Genomic DNA, 23,646 nt, shown 5'->3' on the forward strand with positions numbered 1-23,646 from the left:
TTATTTGATGAATAGAAAGTTCAAAAGAACAGCATTTATCTGAACTAAAGCTTTTGTAACATTAAACACTACCGTTCAAAAATTTGGTGTCAGTAAGAATTATTTAATTGACACTTGACACTTGTTACTTTAAATATTCCTTAATGCTTCAAAACATTTTTATTTATTTAATTTATTAATATCTTGATGTGCAAAGTTTACTTTTTGACAATGCTCTTATTGACTGTAACATCAGACAATCACACCTTCTAGCCACACCTCTGCTGTGTAACAATTGCTATAGGATTATAAAAAGAATTTCCATTTTTTCACTGAGTACAACACTGTCCCTCTATATGCTGAATTACATAAGGAAGAATTGTCCTTCTAATGGCAAACAGGACCTGAATCACTTACTAAAGCAGGATGTTGGAGAACTACAGGCTTGTTCTGCTATTATCCAAGGAGACATGGACAGAGTGGACAAGGACATTTTTTGGAAACTTATGGGGTTCCATTTGTGCCAAAAATGAGTCGACTGCTTTGTGCTTTGTACTACACATTTGTCCTTGTCAACAGTCATTGTCTAGTTGTTCGAAAAAATTGGTATATGTTGATGTGTGTGTTCTCTGTTTATGTCGATTTGTTCTGTTGTCCTGTCATCTTGTTCTGTCTTCCGTACTTGAACTGTAAGTTAGTCCTATAGCCTACTGTCGTCCTGTTCAGTCATATTAACTGTCGTCCTGTTCTGTCGTCTTAACTGTCGTCCTGTTCTGTCGTCTTAACTGTCGTCCTGTTCTGTCATCTTAACTGTCCTCCTGTTCTATGGAAAGCGCACGGGGCCAAAAGTCTTTAAACGAAACGCGTGATTTTTGACCTGGTCAACACGTTTCTTTTGTACGTGTAGACACGCCCATTCTGGTCGTGTTAAGGCGTCAGTTATGGTCACGTTACTTTAGTACGTGTAAAGACGCACAGTTTTACCATGTTAAAACGACCAATTTGAACGTGTTTCTCAACGCGCACATTATAGCCATGTTCGAACTTGTAATATGTTTTTAAAGCAGACTTACTTTTAGATTTACCCACATTTTAATCCTTTAGTTTATTGTGGCCTTTTTTTTGACTGGTATATCTTAACTGCTAGAGTAAATTAATTAATGTTAATGAATTAAAGAGAGAGAGAGAGAGAGAGAGAACTTTATTCACTTAACATAATAATGTTTTTGTAATTTGGTGTTCAACCCAAAACCTTTTATTATCATATTTTTTCAGAGGTGTTGTGTAAACAAATAAAAATAAAAATCAAATAAGACAGCAGGTTAAACTGTCCTCAGAACAAGAGTAGCCTAAAGTGTCTGTTTTATCGGTAAAAGCCAATAACCAACTGGATAGAAACAAACTTCTGAAAATTAATTTCGACTGCAAAGATGAAGCTGACGATCGCCGTATATGGTGAACGCGCCTATAGAGAGAAATGCAGATAATGGATTACATAATCAGATTCACTCCCTAACACCATTGAACGAGAGAGACACATGTGGTGTGACCCTTTTGTTCTGTTTGACACCTGCGGTGTATTGTGATGGTCATATTTGCATAGGTTTGGTAGGCCTATCAGGTTAGCTTCAGCTGAGAATGACTTGTAATCTGTATATAAGGCACAATGTAAATGTACTAAAATATATTCCACAATGTTTTCTAGATTTGTTGTATTCTTCCATTAGCCATTTTCCACCTGCCTGCCTGATGTGGTCTGGCAGATGTGGCCACTAAAATGTTAAAGAATAGAAAACAGCTGTCTAAAATTTTGTGCAATAAGTCAAAAGGTTTTGTAACAACACAAGGATGAATACATTATGGCATATTTAAAATTTTTTGGGTGAACTGTCATTTTGTATGTGTCTTGTTAGATAAAGGTTTAATTGTTTTAAAATTAAAATATGAACATAAACGCACACTGAGATACTTCACATGCTTAAACTTTATTTAACTTCAAAGATAAAGGATCACTGTAAAATCCAATAGCTTTCCTGACTCACATATACTTAGTTAACTTTACCCAGTAATATAAAATACATACTTCTTACTAGGTTTTGTTGAGTTACAGTCAATTGCAGGGTGAAAATAACAAGTTATACTCAATCGTTTGAGTGACGCTTACTTGAAACGAGCAGCAACAAAGGATGTAATTATGTTACTAAACCAGTGAGAGGCAGTAGCGCATTAAAGCGCTATCCCAAGTGATGTAACCCTAGTGGAACTCTTATTGCATCAAAGATGGACCAGACCTTCTCAATGCGAAGACATGAGATTGTGCATGCAGATGGAGCAGTGGCCAGCTCTTTTTACAGAGAGACAAGCAAGTACATATCCCTTTTTCCACCATTTGAAACCACATTCTGTTTAGGTTTGGCTTTAGAATTGGCCTTGTAGGCCTGACCATGCATTGACAAATGTCCACACTGTCCCATACCTTTTTTTTTTTGAGTTTAACAGGGTAGTCACCACAGATCTACAGATTGCAGAGTAACTTTTATGGCTCTGTGGATTGCTACAGACCACGCTTTGTCACAATCTTCAAGTCTTCAAGAAGCATTGGAAAGAAATTGGATGAGCTTATGCAGCAAATTAATACAGGTGTGAGTTTACTGCAGCCTTAATTTTTTATTATTATTCTGAGTTGATCATGGTTTTGCTTACAATCTATCTAGCTGTTGTCTAAAGTGTTGTGGGGTGATAAACCCTTTAACTGTGGACTGTAATCTTAATAGTCACTTCTCCACTTAAAGGCATAACGGTAATGACACTTTTTTTTCATCTTCACAACAAAAAATGAAGATACTTTTAATGAAATCCAAGTCCTTTCTGTTCCTCCATAGGCAGCAATGAAATAAATCATTAAAGCTCATGTGACTACAGTGGTTTAACCTCATTTCATGAAGCAACATGAGTGCTTTTTGTAAAAAAATAAAATAAAAAAAAATTACTAAATCTTATGGAATGTTCACAGAACAACAACTGGCTGCTCATGCATTAGCAAAACACACATACTTCGTGATGTCCTCATGAATGCATTGCAGGGCAGTTATTTTGTAAATGAAGTGGAATATTGTGTATTTGCACAAACAAAGTACTCGCATTGTGTCATAAAATTAAGATTATACCATTAGACTTGCATGGATTACTTTGTCTTTCTTACCTTGCTAGATGCTAGATGCCTAGGCTGCCTATGGAGGGAGTTCATTAAAAATAACTTCATCTGTGTTCTGAAGATGAACAAAAGTCTCACAGGTATGGAATGACATGAGGGTGAGTAATTATTGACAGAATTTAAATCTTTGGGTGAAGTAACCCTTTAACAAAATTATTTGTACTGTGGCTTTAATTCAATACCTTGCATACTTAAAGGGATAGTTTAACTTTAAAAGTTAAAATTACCCCATGATTAACTCACCCTCAAGTCATCCTTGGTGTATATGACATTCTACTTTCAGATAAATACAATCAGAGTTATATTAAAAAATGTCCTGTCTCCTCCAAGCTTGATAATGGCAGTGAATGGCCGTATATTTATATTTGCTTGTCCTTCATATTCATGCACAGTACTAATTAAATAAATAAAAAAAATCATACTGACAATATTTAGAAAAAATGCTAGACAGTTATTGAACACATCACTACTGGCATCATAAAATAATGTCAGATTGTTTTAACTGTTAGTAATGATCGACCATAAATAGCTTTGTACCTTAAAAAAGCCTCCATACATTTGATCGCCACATCATCTACTTCTGGATCAAACTTGTTTGCCAAAAGATGGTGTTGCTTCACAATCCATTTCAAGTCCCCAGCTCCATAAATACACACCGCCCGTCTGTGCGTCCCAGTGCATGGTGGGTAGGGAGCCCCACTCTTTAGATCTCCTTCATGGTAGCTCCACTTTACTAGACGAGCAATTGCGTTCATGTCCGATTGCTCGTACTTTCTGTTTGGAGGGTTTGATCCTGGTACTGAAGGCATCCGCTGTAACGTAGCCCACATGTGCTCATCTGGACTGTATGTGTCTTTCTCCCATTCCATGAAATCTTGAATCTCTTTTCTTTTAATGATGTGATCCACAAACTCTCTTGAAACCACAAAGTAAGCATTTCCTGAGAACATAGGGCTCTGTATTGGCGGGGGTGACTTTCTAACATCGGTCCGAATCACATCGTTCGTAACATTGTGATGATACTGCCAGCGCCAATTTTTAGACTCTACAGCCTCAGACTCCAAACTGTTCTTTCCATTCAGTTGTTTTAGGATCTGAACCATTTCAGCATTGGTTTTAATGAGGAAATCAGTGCCACAGGTGTTGAGCAGATACCTCCACTGGACGCGTGACTTGAGCAGATCCTGCATGCAGTTGATGTCCGCTTGAACTCGAGACCAGGAGGCGTAGATCACATTCTCCAGTTTGCTGGCCACAAACACGTTGGTCAGACAGGACGCAATGGCCCTAACTGCTTCTTTAAAGATCTCAGGAGACCTCTGGTCCACATGAACACAGTACACATTGTCAAGAGTGTAAATGGCTCTTAAGAGCCTTTCAAACATCTCAATCTTCTCATGGATCACCATGGAGTAAGCAATGGGGAAATCTTTCTCCTCTTTACTGAGAGAAAGCATCAGAAACCCTCTGTCTCGGATGTAGGATGGACAATCCTTGGTTGCGTTGAGATAAAATGACTCTGATAGCAGGGATGTTTTTTTTTTCAAGGTCATTAGTTTCCAAAAAATGTCCTTGTCCACTCTGTCCATGTCTCCTTGGATAATAGCAGAACAAGCCTGTAGTTCTCCAACATCCTGCTTTAGTAAGTGATTCAGGTCCTGTTTGCCATTAGAAGGACAATTCTTCCTTATGCAGTTCAGCAGATAGAGGGACAGTGTTGTACTCAGTGAAAAAATGGAAATTCTTTTTAGAATCCTATGTTTGTTAAATGCCATTTCAGTTCTTTATCATTTTTAAACCAGACCTTCCAGAAACTACTGCCAATGTGCCACTAAGGTATGAAACAGCTTCTCAGGTTCATATGCCACAGAGATGTGGCAATAACTAAGGCAGGTGGAAATGGTAGGCAAGGTAGGGACCGCTCATCCATGGAGAAATCTCTGGTTACCAGCCACAGATTCATTTCTATGGGGTCAATTAAGTGACATTTCCTTGGATCTTAACTATATTTAGAGGTATATATTTAGAACTATATTCTACAAAAACATGATTATAAGATGTTGTCTGTAGTCAAAAGCAGGTTAATTATGACCGCCGCTAGCGTAGCTAGCGAAAGCGGTCATATAGGGATTGTCAAAGTTTTTTTTTTTTTTTGTCATCTACTGAATTTTTTCGTCAACGATACCAGGGACACCGAAACACCGGGGAACATGAAATTTGGTGGGCATGTAGCCCCACTAGACTTTTACGGAAAAATTTCGTTTGGTCCCCGGGGGCCACTCCCCCCTCGCGCTGGGCCCCCCCAAACCCAAAAAATGCAGTTTTTCCTAAATAACTACCTGAACCGTGGCACCGAGGATGAAGAATTTTTTATGGTATGTTGGTCTACTAGACTTTTACGGAAAAATTTCGTTTGGTCCCCGGGGGCCACTTCCCCCCCCGCGCTGGGGCCCCCGTGAATTTTTCGTCAACGATACCAGGGACACCGAAACACCGGGGAACATGAAATTTGGTGGGCATGTAGCCCCACTAGACTTTTACGGAAAAATTTCATTTGGTCCCGGGGGCCACTCCCCCCCGCGCTGGGCCCCCCCAAACCCAAAAAATGCAGTTTTTCCTAAATAACTACCTGAACCGTGGCACCGAGGATGAAGAATTTTTTATGGTATGTTGGTCTACTAGACTTTTACGGAAAAATTTCGTTTGGTCCCCGGGGGCCACTTCCCCCGTGAATTTTTCGTCAACGATACCAGGGACACCGAAACACCGGGGAACATGAAATTTGGTGGGCATGTAGCCCCACTAGACTTTTACGGAAAAATTTCGTTTGGTCCCCGGGGGCCACTCCCCCCCCCTCGCTGGGCCCCCCCAAACCCAAAAAATTCAGTTTTTCCTAAATAACTACCTGAACCGTGGCACCGAGGATGAAGACATTTTTATGGTATGTTGGTCTTAAGGGCCCACATCAACCTAGCCCATAATCGATTGTCAAAGTTTTTTTTTTTTTTTTTTTCGTCATCTGAATTTTTCGTCAACGATACCAGGGACACCGAAACACCGGGGAACATGAAATTTGGTGGGCATGTAACCCCACTAGACTTTTACGGAAAAATTTCGTTTGGTCTCCGGGGGCCCCTCCCCCCCCGCGCTGGGCCCCCCCAAACCCAAAAAATGCAGTTTTTCCTAAATAACTACCTGAACCGTGGCACCGAGGATGAAGAAATTTTGATGGTATGTTGCTCTTAAGGGCCCACATCAACCTAGCGCATAATCAGTCATTTGTGATTTGCGCCCCTCCCATAAAAAATTAAAATGCAATATTATTCTGCTTTAATCGCCCCTATCTTCAGTGATGTTGGGAGATGTTCAGAACTGCACCATATTTCATGTGTATGATTAAATTGACATCCTCTGGGGGTATGCTAAGTTTCGTAGAATTTCATCCATGGGGGGGTATAAAATAAATTCATTTATGTGCACATTTAGTGACTGTACACTCATCGGCCTGTAGATGGTGCTGTTGAGCGAAGGGTTGCTGGTTTAGGATGATACTGTCACACACACACATGCAGGAATACAAACAAACACAAGCATGCACACACACTGACATCCACAGGCACAGACACACACCCATACACACACATACAAATCCACATGCACAGACACACACACACAAACACACACACACGCGCACACACATGTACGCACGCACACATACACGCACAGACACACACAGACACACACATACACAAACACACACACATACACACACACACACAGACAGACATGCACATACTACTACTTTTTTTAGGTATCAGCCATATACCCGATTTACCAATACCCAATGTGTTATGCTTGGGCAGTATACTAATGACGTGGGTGGGACATGTTTCATGCCATGTTAGATCACATCCTGAGAGTCTACGCTTTCAGAAAATATATAGTTTATATAGTTGAATCAGTTTTCTCTTCATGGTACAGACCAAAATGTATTATGTGTACACTTTCTTCACCTAAATCCATAAAATCCCATTAATTTCAATGGGACATTTACTTAAGTGTTCTACTAGGTACAGTGGGAATGAGTTTAATTTTGTTAACATTGTTTTTTTAAAACTCTGGGACCAGGGCTACAAGATAAAACCATTTTTTTGGGGAAAAAATGTTTTTTATTTCAGTAAAACACAACAAACCCATGCCAAAGTCAGATAACAGACTTTTACCATCAACAGGCACCTCAACCGTTTGGTAGAGGTTTGTATAAATTGAATGGGAGGGTCCTTTGAAAAAAAAAAAACACAGATTTTTCATACTTAGTATGTATAAGTATAAGTATATATACTATTTTGATCCCGTGAGGGAAATTTGGTCTCTGCATTTATCCCAATCCGTGAATTAGTGAAACACACTCAGCACACAGTGAACACACAGTGAGGTGAAGCACACACTAATCTCGGCGCAGTGAGCTGCCTGCAACAACAGCGGCGCTCGGGGAGCAGTGAGGGGTTAGGTGCCTTGCTCAAGGGCACTTCAGTCGCTTTTTACTGTTAACCACTGTTATGGATGTGACGTTTTCACATTATGGATGTTAAGTGTCTAAACTAATGACTTTTGATATAAAACTTAAATAGTAATGGCAAATAATTACAAAACTCTAAATTATCCATGATCCACAGGAATACTCCAGACAGTCTTTTAAAATATACAACTTATATACATAAACACGCAATACAGCCAAAAATCTCCACGTCATTTATTTTTGTGGAAAGCCAGTGCAGGCCTGAGCGGCGGTCATATTTTGTACCGCCATGCGGTAGGCTACATCTAGTTGTATAAATGAAGATAAAGAATACTGATCCATTACAGTATTCTTTATCTTCATTTATACAATTAACCTGCTTTTGACAAGCGATTGATTCAATGAAGATGTGAAGTATATTTTTGTATAGACACACACAAGATACAAAAAATTATTTAAATTCCAACCGGGGTCTCTGGCGTGGGAGTCGGGCACGCTAACAAGGACACTAAAGACCAGTCCTACTCGCTAGTGCCTCTTGAGGCCAGTGCCTCTTACTCCGTTACACCAGCAAACACAGAATGTCCCCCTAACATTCCCATATGTTTCCCATTTGGTTAATTTTTTGGGAACCAAATAAGAATGTTGAACGTTCTCTGTAGGTTATTTTTTTGCAACCAAAAGAATATTCCCAGATTGTTCCAAGCAGGTTATTTATTCTAACCTAAAGATAACTTTGAAACATTCCCTGCAGGTTATTTATTTTATAACCAAAAGAGAGCCTCCAGAATGATCCCTGCAGGTTGTTTTTAGGTTTTATTTTTATAACCTTAACCTTCTCAGAACGTTCCTTGTAGGTTATTATGACCGCCGCTAGCATAGCTAGCGAAAGCGGTCATATAGGGATTGTCAAAGTTTTTTTTTTTTTTTTTTTTTGTCATCTACTGAATTTTTCGTCAACGATACCAGGGACACCGAAACACCGGGGAACATGAAATTTGGTGGGCATGTAGCCCCACTAGACTTTTACGGAAAAATTTCGTTTGGTCCCCGGGGGCCACTCCCCCCCCCTCGCTGGGCCCCCCCAAACCCAAAATATATAAAAAATAAAATATAAATAACTACCTGAACCGTGGCACCGAGGATGAAGAAATTTTTATGGTATGTTGCTCTTAAGGGCCCACATCAACCTAGCCCATAATCACTCATTTGTGATTTGCGCCCCTCCCATAAAAAATGAAAATGCAATATTATTCTGCTTTAATCGCCCCTATCTTCAGTTGAGATGTTCAGAACTGCACCATATTTCATGTGTATGATTAACTTGACATCCTCTGGGGGTATGCTAAGTTTCGTAGAATTTCATCCATGGGGGGGGTATAAAATAAATTAATTTATGTGCACATTTAGTGACTGTACACTCATCGGCCTGTAGATGGTGGTGTTGAGCGAAGGGTTGCTGGTTTAGGATGATACTGTCACTAAGGTTGCCAACTGTCCCGAATTAGGCGGGACGTCCCGCATTTTGGGCCTAATTTATTTGTCCCTTGCGTGACCTCCCGTGTCCCGTTTTTTGACAAGCTGATAAACCACTGACTGATACAACAGCAACAGCAGCAGTGCTGACCACGACACTTGAGAATGATCACCGACACCTGTCATCATCCAATCACAGCTTTTTTAATCACTGTTTTGAGACAAATCATTGTTTGATTTGCGAACATCCTCTGCCGTTTGGTCGCTTCCGCTTCAAGCCGGACTCGTCTCGCGCTAACGGTAATTTCCTTTCACTGTCCACGTTTTGATTTTGGCTAATCAATTTTGGCGAATGCAAACAACGTGATTATTGTTCATGAGTCTAATGGCGCTTTTCCACTGCATGGTACGGCACGGTTCGGCTCGGTACGGTTCGACTCGGCGCGGAACGGTTCGGCTCGCTTCGCTTTTCCACTGCGTGGTACGACTCGACTCGGTACGGCACGGTTCGGTTCGCTTTAGCTCGGTTGCTTTTCCCTTGCAGTTAGTACCGCTTCAAACTGGGTGGGACTGATCGTTATAGTTGCCGCCTCTACTGCCATGACATCATCCTAAACGCGCCACATTTCAAACGCACAACACAAACGCTCTTGATTCTCGGCATGTGGATGTTTTTAAATTAAATTAAACGTTCTTATAATGGTTTACTATATGGAAGGAAAATTCTTAACGTGTAATTAAACGTTGCGTTCATATTCTGGGCTCATCTGATTTTTTGTACATGGCATAGCCTACTTTGTTATGATTTTAGTATCATAATGATTAATAAATGCACGCACAATTATCCGTGAACTTGATTTGAACAAATGCCTTTCAACTTGTGTGTGCAAAATTCAGAATTAAATGAATGTGCAGCAATCTTTACAAATAGAGAGTCTAGGCCTAATGTACTGTTTTAAACTAGCCTACTGCCATTAAAAAAGCGCATTTAGTTAATGTTATGTTATTTTTTTCCATCTGCCTATGTTGATTATGAAAAGTGAACAGCACGAGTAGAGAGACATGGAGCGAGTCAGACATAATTTTGACCACTTCATTAAGTTTTGTTTTGTAGAAAGCCTTTCTTTAAAGTGAATTTCGTTTTGTATAAATTGTATCTTAATTTTAATATTTTTTTCATCAAACAATTACCTGGATTGAATAAATAAGAGCAAAATAGACAATTTAATCATTGAGGCGCCCGAGCGGTCACTTGCATTGTACGTTAACTGGAGCGCATCTCATCCTCAAATACACAAAGCTTGAAATGTCTTTAAACGAAATAATTCAAAACAAAAAGAAATAGGCTACTCTCTTATGTAATCCATTATGTGCATTTCTCTCTATAGGCGCGTTTACTACGAATATGGCGATCGTCAACTTCATCTTTGCCATGCACAGACACTGACAGAAAACACTATAAATAAAAATCAGTGCACGCGTTTTAATAAAATTAAAACTTTAATTGTGATCATTAAAATAATTGAATATTAAATATTTTGTGGCCAAGTTTTGCTCATTTATTAATAGTATATATATAGGCTATATATAGGCGTAATTTTATTAAATTGAACAAGCGCAAAATTCAGCATTCAATCAAATATTCAAAAAGACTTAATAATAATGTTATTTCAACATAATATCTCGTTATTTCGACATAATGTGCGTGCAACAAGCAAGATGTGCATTTGTAAATCCGGGTATGCGTGCATTGATTTTTATTTATAAAATAGTGTTTTCTGTCAGTGTCTGGCAAAGATGAAGTTGACGATCGCCATATTCGTAGTAAACGCGCCTATAGAGAGAAATAACATTATTATTAAGTCTTTTTGAATATTTGATTCCTGAATTTTGCGCTTGTTCAATTTAATAAAATTAAAACTTTAATTGTGATCATTAAAATAATTGAATATTAAATATTTTGTGGGCAAGTTTTGCTCATTTATTAATAATATATATATATGTGTGTGTGTGCCCTCAGCACATGCGTTAAAAATTATCCGGCGCCGTTTGGAAGAAACTTTTTAACTGCAAGAAACTACAGCGTTGGCTGTTGTCTACTGGCTATTTAAATCTAGCGGGTTTGTCTCGTGCATGGTCTCGTGTCGCAAATACAATGACACTGGTAGTGACGATTCTGTCTGACCAATCAGTGATCTTCAGTGTTTTCACGTCACATTTTAGTATCGGTACGGTACGCTTGGAACCTCAACAGAGGTGGTACCATTTAAAGTGAGCCGAAGCGAGCCGTACCGTACCGTACCATGCAGTGGAAATGCGCCATAAGTGAGCCGTACCGAACCGAGCCGTACCGTACCATGCAGTGGAAAAGCGCCAAAGCGTGCCGTACCGAACCGAGCCGTACCGTACCATGCAGTGGAAAAGCGCCACTAGTTTATTTAATAACCCAAAGAGAACCTTCCCAGAAAGTTCCCTGCAGGTTATTTTTAGGTTTTGCCCTGCATTTGTATGTTATTTTATTGCCTATCATTGTTTGCTCAATTTAAATTTGAGAGAACACATAAACCTGAAACATCAAATCTGACAAAGTGCGTTTGTATGGTTAGCCTACAAAGTAGCCTAAAATCGGCATAATTCTTATTATTTAAATAGGCTATACAAATTTAGGCTGATGTGTTTTCGTTATTTTTTTAAACATGCCCTCTGGCACCCTGTAATAATAGGCTTGTTTGAGATGCGCCTTGCCTCGCCTGAAATGTATGCGAGAGTAGGCGGCTGCAGTGAGAGGAGCAGTGAAAAAAGCGCAGGCTTGACGGACAGTTCTCTCTTCTCGTAGTGGATCAGACATCTGCGAGATCAAAGATGGATATCGCGGGATTCACGCTCGTGCACAGTGTTGCTAATAAACTGGATGCAATTCAAGTTCTGTTCTGTTGCTTTTATATGAAAATAAATAAAATGAACAAGACACCCAAAGTACTTGTTATTAAATTCCATTCCAAATACATGTTTATCAATCAATTTTTCTTTAATACACACATATGTGTTTTTATGTATTTATTTTTATTTTTATTTATTTATTTTTTATAAAAATTAAATTGCATAACCCAAAGAGATCGCACTGTCAGATAGTTTGGGAATATTCACACATAACATATACACATAAAACATGATATCAGAGTTTTAAAATCAAACATTTTAAAAGAGAACAATACATCACAGTTGTTTAAACCAATGAGCATTAAGCTGTGTCGTCAAGCAAGTCGTTTCCCATCGTGCTTTTGATCAGCGCAGTCAGTGGAGAGCAACTGCGCTCGACTGCAGAATCCGACACGTCCGCCTTTTTTTTAATTATTTTTTTTATTATTATGCTTGCAAACAATACAGAGATGACAAACATGATATACAATTTTGTATCACAATTACAAAAATGTCAATACAAAATATAATAATATGTAGCCTACAATGTCATCTGAACATACAAAATATCAGTGCATAACTAAGACAAATAAAAATAAAGAGAAATGAAGAAGGAAAAAAAAGAATCATGAGGGTAAGACATCTTATACATCATTTAGTGTACACAAATTAAAGTCATTACAATTTGAAATAGTTTTAATAGCTTTCTTATTTACTGAGGATGAAATAGTGTTAAGGTACATTTTAAATTATTTCAAAAAAACAATAAAAATTGGTTTGTTATTGGTGAATTTACATTTATGAATGTAAAATTTGCCAATAAAATAAAATAAATTAATAACAAAGCAGGCTTTTATTTTTATTGGGGTCAGACTCAAAGTATCCAAAAATAATGTCTTTAAAGATTACTGATATATCTTGCTGGATATTATCTTTAATAAATATTTCAATATTTTTCCATAGTTGTTCAGTATAGAAACATGACCAAAATAAATGATAAACAGTTTCTGTGTGAACTTGGCAAAATGAGCATCTTGTGTCAATATTACTTTTATATTTAATCATAAAATATTTAACAGGGTAGAATTTATTTATTATTTTAAAGGACGCTTCTTTTACTTTATTAGTTAGAAAATATTTCTGTTGTAAGGACCAAATCTTTTTCCAATTTAAGTTTTTAAATAAATTACTCCAATAAGAGATTGCAGGAGAAACAGAAATTATATTTTCAAGAAAAAGGGATCTAACTTTATTATTTCTATCTTTTTTTCCTGAAAAACATATTTTACCTATTGGAGTTTCAGTTGGCTCAGGAAAAGTAGCAATTATAGCAGGAGAGTGAATGCAGTTTTTAAAGAGGACACAGATTCCTGTTGGTATTGCTCCCATGACTATGGCAAACTCTTTGGGGGTAACTGGCATATTGTATTCAGAAAGAAATTCAGTGTAAGTCATTAAAAAACCTTGGTTGTTAAATAGTTGACATACTAAAAGTAAGCCGTTATTAAACCATTTATTAAAAAATAAAGATCTATTTTTGTATAAAATATTTTGATTATTCCAAATAAAGAATTTATGGGGGGTGAAATTGTGTTTATATATTAAAGCCCATGCCAAAAGTACCTGTTGGTGGAAATTTGAAAGTTTGATGGGAATTTTAGATATGTTGTAATTGCACATTAATAAAAATCTTATACCCCCAATTTTTGAAAATGCTTGTTGTGGGAAGATATTCCAGATGGAGTCTTAATTTTTCAAATACCGATGAAGCCAGTTTATTTTAAAAGTATAATTTAAAGAACTAAAATCAATCAAATTTAAACCACCTTTGTTATAATTGTTTAGAATAACCGATTTCTTCATATAGTGGTTCTTATTTTTCCAGACAAAATCTGTCAGACCTCTATCAATCAATTTACATGTGGTCTTATCTTATCAACATAAAGAGATTGGGCCGCATAAGAGAGACGTGAAAGTCCCTCAGCCTTAGTGAGCAAAACTCTTCCTTTAATAGATAGATCCCTTTGAAGCCAACAATTAAGTTTTTTCTTTGTTTTAGCAATAATCGGATTAAAGTTTGTTGCACATCTATTTTTATCTTTAGTTATTTCTATGCCAAGATATTTTACAGTACTTTTTACAGCTATGCCACATATTGAAGAAACATTACAATTTTTAATGGGCAATAATTCACATTTATCATTATTCAGACTTAGACCAGAAGCTCTAGAGAATGACTGAAGGATATTTAAGGCTACGGGGAGTTGAGAGGAGTCTTCTAAAAACAACGCTGTGTCATCAGCTACACTGTTAGACTTTTCTGTAATTTCTACAGTTATTTACTTTAAATCCCCCAGTATTATACTGCTATTTCTCTTTACAGTAAATAACTGTGTTTCCCATTGCATCATGGGAATTTTCTGTGACGTCTAACACCACATACAGAGACTTACTGTATTTTTTAAATTTGCTATATACTGTATTTGTCTAACACCACATACAGAGACTTACTGTATTTTTTAAATTTGCTGTATACTACTGTATTTGACGTAACGGCCTCTCTGGCTGGCACTATTCCATCGTGCTTTTTATTTCCTAATTTTTGCCTTACACCACGTGTCTACAACGCTATAACAGTCAGAGGATATTGGAAACATTGAAGCGACCGGGCCGGACCATTCATGCAAAATGTAAACCTGTTTGTCCCTTGCCAGAAATAGCGCGAGCGCTTGGACTCGTAACGTTACCGTCCGTACGTCCGAAATATAACGGCGCATCACTATACACTGTCTGGGATTTGTCGTGTCTCGCCGGAGCATCCAGTGTAATATCACTGGTCTGGGACTGTCTTTTGCTGGACCGCGCTGTTCGTGTCTGGCCCGGGGAAGAGACGGAATTCACTTCACCGAGAGAGAGACCAGCAAGCAAGGTAAAAAAAAACATTCTGTGTGTGTTGACAGGAATGTGCCCAGTTTAACCTGTTATACTCGTCAACATGGCGGTAACGAACTTTACCACAGTAAACTGCGCTAACGTTTCATTTTACACACTTTGTTGTCGAGTTAAAATACGCCAACAAGCAACGCTTAGTTTACATTAACAATAAATTAACTATGTGAAATTCTGTTTTGGTTGTAGATAATGTTGGCCTACTGATGAGAAAATAACATTGTAACGTTATGTTAGCTAACGTTAAGTTTTATTTGGCTAGCTGCCACCTTTCTAGTTTTAGCATTAGTTGCAACTATAACATATTATATTTTTTTAATTTTTTTTTATAGAATTTAATATTTACTTCCATTTTTGTATGTGTTTAAAGGCAACTGCAACAAAGCGCCAATTCGCGCCAGTGACATCTAGCAAGATTCCGGAGATAAGTTAACGTTAGGCCATTTGTGATATATTTTGACATAAGTTTGCTGAAATGATTAGCAATATGTCATAAGTGCTTTGGAGCCACTGGTGCAGACTAGGTAGCATACAATATCTTATAAAATCTCTATAAAATTGGCTAACTTTATATCAAATAAGTGACCTTTGCATCATGTCTAACTTTATATTTATTACACAGCAAATTAACCAATCAGAAGATGGACCATTTTCTATGTTCAGTCTCACCAGATTAAATGTATCCAGGTAAGCACTGCACTAAAACTCTCACTAATTCATTCATACCAAATCTAGCATTCTAAACAACTTAAGTTTATATTTTTGCATTATTTTGATATTTTATTAGGCAGAAGACTCTCTACCATTGCAGTCCCACCTGAACAGGAAGGTCCTAACATCAGCGCACAGGTGGGTTAACTACTGTAGGAAGGAGAACGGTCATCACTCAGTGATTTCTTGCATGTGTCTTAATGTATATTTGTCTCAGACAGGGACCCCTTCACTGCAGATGAGCTGAAATGGGCTAAATCATCGATGTCAGTCTTTCTCTCTATGGATCTCAGCATTTTTGGACAGAATTTAGGATTTGTAAGTATTAAAATTGAATCTGGAATAATTTAATTTAGTTCAGTTGAAATGTTTGAATATGCTATTGCCAAAGCTGTTTACAAATATATATTCTTAAGTTATTGTAAACATAATAATAAAAATGTAAAAATATTAAATATTAAATTAAATATTAATATTAAAAATATGTTGACACTAATATTTATTTCTCTCTCTCTCTCTCTCTCTCTCTCTCTCTCTCTCTCTCTCTCTCTCTCTCTCTCACAGTATATAGTGTTGGAACCAGGCTCTCCTCTGAAGGACTAAGTACATTTGTGTTTGTGGACACGCACACAGATCAGGGAACATTCTGATGTTGTCAGTCAAGTTCTGAACAGGAACCAATCTTTGGAGAAGTTCATTTATTCGCAAAGGTGGACAAAAACATTGTGTTGACTTTTTAAAGATTATTTTGATGATGATTTTTACTCGTAGAAGTAGAAGTAGACTGAGGGGTAGACAGTCAGACATTGATAATAATAAGAAATGTTTCTTGAGAATCAAATAGACTTCAAAAACATTAAGACACTTAAATACTTCTTTTGGCCACCAGTGTACACGAATCCAACACATTTTTGTAAATAAGTGAAATTATTTTGAAGGAGGGGTTATGTGTCCTGTATTGTGAAAAGAACTGTGTTTTGTCCTGTGTTGGACATTTTCTTTTTGACTGCTTAAAAATGTATTTATATTCTGCAGTTTTATGAATGTAATGGTTGATATTTCATTATAATACTTGTATAAGCTAAACAACCAATGACTCTACATTCATTTTGTCAAATGCTAACGTTTTGTTTATGATTTTATGTATGTTTTTAACAATGTGTGCAGTGAAGGACAGCACATAATGTGTTAATTTAACACGTCTACACATCTTTGTGCTAACCTTTCTGACATATTTACTTTGTTAAAATCATTAACACAATGAATGAGTTAAAATTAACACAAAAAACGTTGTCCCTAAACTCACCCATTAATGTGTAAAAATTCCACACATCATTTCCAGCATTGGCAGACTGTATATTTTGTGATATATATGAAATGTTTTAAATAAAAATATGGTATTTTGTAATAACTTTGTCTAATTGGTTTGTATGTTAGTAGTATTTATGTAGGATAAAAATAAAATTAATTATATATAAAAATTATGAAATCTAATTTAGTACAAATAAAAAACAATTACAGTAGTGTACTGATTAGCTTCGTTTTTACAGTAATGCACTGTATTACACAATTACAGTACCATACTGTAAAACTGAAAACGGTAATGTACTGTAACAGTGTTGCCAGTAAGTTACTGTAAAAAACCCTTGAAAAGTCTAACAGTGTAATTGACTTATGATTAATTTTTTAGTTCCTACAGTGATGCCTTTTAGGTTGCTCCTTGTAATATGCAAATTAAGAAATTGCACTGCAATTAAAAATAAATAAGGGGACACTGGACAACCCTGTCGAACACCACGATTAAGGACAAATCTGGGAGAGGTACCGGAATAGAACTATTTCCATTTACATATAACATTTTAACCATCTTACAGAAAAAAAACACCAAATCCTATTTTTTTAAGAGCTTGAAATAAAAAGCTGTGTTCTAAAGTATCAAAAGCTTTGTAATAATCTAAGAAAAAAATTAAGCTGTCATTATTAATTATATCAGAATAATCTAAAATATCTAATATTAATCTTATATTGTTAGATATGTGTCTATTTTGCATAAAGCCAGACTGTGCTTCAGCAATAATAGAATGTAATACTCCTTTTAATCTTTTGGCTAATACAGTTACTAAAGCAATTATTTTATAATCATTGTTTAGTAACGTTATAGGACGCCTGTAACGATCACCAGCTGAAGCTGCCCTTGTGAGCCACCAGAGGGCAGTCCACATCAGACTATCATATTCACTCACTAACTACATTTCCCATAACTCACTGCCCGGACTCATCATCACTTATCACTGATCACATTCACCTGTACCTCATTCACTGATTGCATTCACCTGTCTCATCCTGTTAGTCTGTCTATATATACCTTGTTCATTCATTCACTCACCGCGAAGTCTTGTTAAGTGTTACACTGCTATTCTGAGCGTTTCCCTGGTTGTCTTGTTTCTTGTTTTTGGATATCTTGCCCTGTTTCCTGGATTACTCTCTTGCCTCTGGTCCCTGGATTACTCTCTTGCCTCTGGTCCCTGCCTGTTTTGTTTGTTTGTTTGTTTCTTTGTTTTGGACTGCTTTCCTGTGTATGACCCTAGCCTGTATGTTGGATTACGCCTCTGGATTGCCCCACAAAATAAAGCTGCATTTGGATCTCCTACTTTGTGTCTCTGAGCAGTACGTGACAGAAGACTTCGCCACACTTCAGATCCAGCAGCTATGACCTCCTGTAATACAGCAGTACGGATCTCACCTGATCTTCCCAGCATGAGCCGGGAGTTCGCTGGACAGATCGCGGCCTTAGCCCTGGATAGCCTCGATCTGTTCCAGTACACCTGGGGTTTTTTTCCTCTCGCTGCCTCTTGCTCTCTGGGTGACGAGGCTATTAAGTTATGTTACCGGCTGGGGGCTAAGGAGGTCGACCCGAGGGAGCTCCCCGATCTCTCTGGTCTGGATTGGAGAGAGGCACTCTCCAGATGTCTGGAGAGCTTCCTTCCGTGGCACCCCCGTCCAGCCGAGCCTGCACTTCACGCCAGTCCAGCCGAGCCCGCACTTCACGCCAGATCTGCCGAAGCCAAGACAGCAAGCGACATGCCCGCCAAGCTAGAGTCTTCACCGCTGGTCCCGTTCAGCACAGAGCCCTCTTCACCGCTGGTCCCGTCCAGCACAGAGCCCTCTTCACCGCTGGTCCCGTCCAGCACAGAGCCCTCTTCACCGCTGGTCCCGTCCAGCACAGAGCCCTCTTCACCGCTGGTCCCGTCCAGCACAGAGCCCTCTTCACCGCTGGTCCCGTCCAGCACAGAGCCCTCTTCACCGCTGGTCCCGTCCAGCACAGAGCCCTCTTCACCGCTGGTCCCGTCCAGCACAGAGCCTTCACCGCTGGTCCCGTCCAGCTCAGAGCCCTCTTCGCCGCTGGTCCCGCCCAGCTCAGAGCCCTCTTCGCCGCTGGTCCCGTCCAGCTCAGAGCCCTCTTCGCCGCTGGTTCTGTCCAGCTCAAAGCCTTCTTCTTCGCTGGTCCTAACCAGCTCAGAGTCCTCTTCGCCGCTGGTCCTACCCAGCTCAAAGCCCTCGCCGCCGCTGGTCCCGTCAAGCTCAGAGTGCGCTTCTGCTGATCCAGAGACTGTTCACGTCGCTTCTGCTGATCCAGAGACTGTTCACGTCGCTTCTGCCGATCCAGAGAGTGAGCTTCACGTCACTTCTGCCGATCCAGAGACTGAGCTTCACGTCACTTCTGCCGATCCAGAGACTGAGCTTCACGTCACGTCCACCCGTCAAGTGTCTCGTCCCGCCGAGACTGAATCTGTTCCTGAGCCTGAAACTGATCCGGATACTGAGCTTGAATCTGTTCCTCTTCCTCTTTCTGCGCCTGTGTCTCCAGACACGATGACCTCCGCCACCGAACCAGTGTCTCAGGACAAGATGTCCGACTCCACGCCTGTGTCTTCGGACAAGATGGCCGACTCCACGCCTGTGTCTTCGGACAAGGTGGCAGACGCCACGCCTGTGTCTTCGGACAAGATGGCCGACTCCACGCCTGTGTCTTCGGACAAGGTGGCAGACGCCACGCCTGTGTCTTCGGACAAGATGGCCGACTCCACGCCTGTGTCTTCGGACAAGATGGCCGACTCCACGCCTGTGTCTTCGGACAAGATGGCCGACTCCACGCCTGTGTCTTCGGACAAGATGGCCGACTCCACGCCTGTGTCTTCGGACAAGATGGCCGACTCCACGCCTGTGTCTTCGGACAAGATGGCCGACTCCACGCCTGTGTCTTCGGACAAGATGGCCACCGCCGAGCCAGTGTTTCAGGACAAGATGGTCTCCGCTGAGCCGGTGTCTGTTCCTGTCCCTGTGTCTGTTCCTGTACCTGAGCCGGTGTCTGTTCCTGTCCTTGAGCCGGTGTCTGTTCCTGTCCCTGTGTCTGTTCCTGTTCCTGAGCCGGTGTCTGTTCCTGTGCCCTGGCCGCCTGAAGGGTCGTCTCCTCCCTGGCCGCCTGAAGGGTCGTCTCCTCCCTGGCCGCCTGAAGGGTCGTCTCCTCCCTGGCCGCCTGAAGGGTCGTCTCCTCCCTGGCCGCCTGAAGGGTCGTCTCCTCCCTGGTCGCCTGAAGGGTCGTCTCCTCCCTGGTCGCCTGAAGGGTCGTCTCCTCCCTGGTCGCCTGAAGGGTCGTCTCCTCCCTGGTCGCCTGAAGGGTCGTCTCCTCCCTGGTCGCCTGAAGGGTCGTCTCCTCCCTGGCCGCCTGCACAGCCTGCTCCGCCCTGGCCGCCTGCACAGCCTGCTCCGCCCTGGCCGCCTGCACAGCCTGCTACGCCTGCTCCGCCCTGGACGCCTGCACAGCCTGCTCCGCCCTGGACGCCTGCACAGCCTGCTCCGCCCTGGTCGCCTGCACAGCCTGCTCCGCCCTGGCCTTCCGCCCTGCCGGAGTCTTCAGGTCCCCTTCCGCTGCACGGGCCTGGCCCTCCGTCCCGCCCCCGGGTCCGCCTCCGCTCCACCTCCCTCCTGGACACTTTTAGGAGCGTCTGGAATCCGCTCCTTAAAGGGGGGGCTATGTAACGATCACCAGCTGAAGCTGCCCTTGTGAGCCACCAGAGGGCAGTCCACATCAGACTATCATATTCACTCACTAACTACATTTCCCATAACTCACTGCCCGGACTCATTATCACTGATCACATTCACCTGTACCTCATTCACTGATTGCATTCACCTGTCTCATCCTGTTAGTCTGTCTATATATACCTTGTTCACACCGCGAAGTCTTGTTAAGTGTTACACTGCTATTCTGAGCGTTTCCCTGGTTGTCTTGTTTCTTGTTTTTGGATATCTTGCCCTGTTTCCTGGATTACTCTCTTGCCTCTGGTCCCTGGATTACTCTCTTGCCTCTGGTCCCTGCCTGTTTTGTTTGTTTGTTTTTGTTTTGGACTGCTTTCCTGTGTATGACCCTAGCCTGTATGTTGGATTACGCCTCTGGATTGCCCCACAAAATAAAGCTGCATTTGGATCTCCTACTTCGTGTCTCTGAGCAGTACGTGACAACGCCAATATTATTATCTATTAAATTAATATATTTATTTGGTTTGGGAATTAAGTGATCAGCCCTTGGCATAATGTAGGAGGGAGAGATGATTTGTTTATGCTTTCCTTAAAGACATTTAATAAGAAAGGAGCTATATTTTCACTGAATATGTGAGAGAATTCTGACCGACACATCCGCCTTGCGCTCGCGAGAGATTTTTGACATACGTCAGCATGACATCAGAGCAAGGCGGACCGCACTCGGACACATTTCTAACCGGCATGCATCTCGCGCTGATCACCGGTGATCGGTTCTGCGCAGATTTTGCTCATCTCAAACAAGCCTCTTATGTCAGCGCTCAAATTTGCTAATTGATTGATTAAGGTTAATGCTAGTTTCCATGGCAGAGTTCAAGATAAATATTTGTATTCATATACTGGAGCTGCCAGTTTACAGTTTGAAATGATTATTATATTATTATTACTCAATCTTACGTTTATAAAGCGACGAGAATACTTTTTGTGCGAAAAAACAAACAAAAATAACGACTTTATTCCACTATTAATTTCCTTCTCTCTGGGCCTCGAGTTTTTTCATGTAGTATAACTGCGCAGAGCGTCTGTGTTGTACGTCACACGTAGGCTCACTATTGTCCGACGCTGGTCATGTGTGTGATGCGTGTGACGTATAACACAGAAGCGCTACGCAGTTACACTACGTGAAAACTCGAGGCCCAGAGAGAAGGAAATGAATAGTGGAATAAAGTCGTTATTTTGGGGGTTTTTTGCGCACAAAAAGTATTCTCGTCGCTTTATAAACTTAAGATTGAGCCACTGTAGTCACTTGGACTATATTAACCATGTCTTTAATGCATTTTCTGGGCCAGCAAGTTATAATGTCTTAGAAGCCTATGGAGGAGTGATCCAGCTCTCAGATTTAATCAAAAATATCTTAATTTGTGTTCCGAAGATGAACGAAGGTCTTACGGGGTTGGAACAACATGAGGGTGAGTAATTACTGACAGAATTTTAATTTTTGGGTGAACTAACCCTTTAAGAAAGCATGGATGAACTTTATTTTTTAACAAAGTTCAAGATTGCATCAGTAAGACACTGTTCAGTTGTTTGCTTTATTGTACTGCAGATTCACTTTTAAACAAGACAACAGGCTTTCCATAGAGACTAAAAATAATAGATGATGCAGTGCCGACTGAATCTGACAGTAATTTCGCAACACATAGAAGTGCGAGTAACATGTTTGGTAGCGCCTCCATGCTCTGGACACTACGCTGACAGACACAGCAAACCTTCTTGCCACAGCTCGCATTGATGTGCCATCCTGGATGAGCTGCACTACCTGAGCCACTTGTGTGGGTTGTAGACTCCGTCTCATGCTACCACTAGAGTGAAAGCACCGCCAGCATTCAAAAGTGACCAAAACATCAGCAGGAAGCATATAGGAACTGAGAAGTGGTCTGTGGTCACCACCTGCAGAACCACTCCTTTATTGGGGGTGTCTTGCTAATTGCCTATAATTTCCACCTGTTGTCTATTCCATTTGCACAAGAGCATGTGAAATTGATTGTCAATCAGTGTTGCTTCCTAAGTGGACAGTTTGATTTCACAGAAGTGTGATTGACTTGGAGTTACATTGTGTTGTTTAAGTGTTCCCTTTATTTTTTTGAGCAGTGTATTTCGAGCACAGCCCTACTAGCCATGGCCATATAAGCTACATCTTAGGCCAGGTGTGCATTGTGCTGTACTGACAGTCGATAGGTCGTGAGCCCCCACACAAGTAATTAAATGAACTTTTATGCTATTACAATCTTGCACATTTAGCTGTCCATGCCATTTTTACATTAAGTTAACAAATTTATCTAATTTGTTACCTTGGCGCCAAAACATATCCCCTATTACGGCAATCATTTTAGTTCACTATTAAATCAACTATAACTACACTTTGAACATAATCAATTTCTTGTAAACCAAAATGATACCATTTGTTTTTACTACGCCATTACTGGCACCATTTCAACGTTCAATGACATCATCTAAAGTTAATATTGAGTAAAATACAGGGTTGAAGGATTGTTTGGTGGAATTTCATGAAATCCATTTATTTCAATAGGAATTCAAAATTAAATGTTTTTTTAATGTTTAATTAAAATGTTATGTTTTTTCCACAACTAAAATGTTTATACATTTCAAAAGTTTACATACACCGTGTAGAATCTGAAAAATGTTACGTATTTTAGCAAAATAAGAGGGATCATACAAAATGCCTGTTATTTTTTATTTAGTACTGTCCTGAATACGATATTTTACATAAAATATGTTTACATATAGTCCACAAGACAAAAAAATAGCTGAATTTATA

The 23,646-nt window shown here is 39.9% G+C and overlaps 2 protein-coding genes and 1 long non-coding RNA gene across 6 annotated transcripts in view; 2 read left to right on the plus strand and 1 right to left on the minus strand.

The window, feature by feature from the left end:
* Nucleotides 1-23,646, plus strand: part of LOC311071236 (beta-1,3-galactosyl-O-glycosyl-glycoprotein beta-1,6-N-acetylglucosaminyltransferase 3-like) — a 43,387-nt gene that overhangs the window by 16,822 nt on the left and 2,919 nt on the right. The window lies entirely within an intron of this gene.
* LOC311070793 (beta-1,3-galactosyl-O-glycosyl-glycoprotein beta-1,6-N-acetylglucosaminyltransferase 3-like) lies at nt 3,667-5,163 on the minus strand. Its single transcript, XM_084094849.1, has one exon. It carries the CDS (start codon nt 4,966-4,968, stop codon nt 3,682-3,684), a length of 1,287 nt encoding a protein of 428 aa, XP_083950975.1. The 5' UTR covers nt 4,969-5,163; the 3' UTR covers nt 3,667-3,681.
* On the plus strand, nt 14,387-17,169 carry LOC311070301. 4 transcript variants are annotated; one of them, XR_014603651.1, is made up of 5 exons: nt 14,387-15,580; nt 15,679-15,743; nt 15,844-15,905; nt 15,989-16,085; nt 16,332-17,169. It is a non-coding gene; the product is annotated as an uncharacterized lncRNA (long non-coding RNA). The 4 variants fall into 4 exon arrangements; XR_014603652.1 differs by having other exon boundaries at nt 14,387-15,036; XR_014603649.1 differs by having other exon boundaries at nt 14,387-15,743; nt 15,985-16,085.

This window comes from Abramis brama, assembly GCF_963993115.1.
Source record: "Abramis brama genome assembly, chromosome: 20".
Taxonomy (NCBI): domain Eukaryota; kingdom Metazoa; phylum Chordata; class Actinopteri; order Cypriniformes; family Leuciscidae; genus Abramis; species Abramis brama.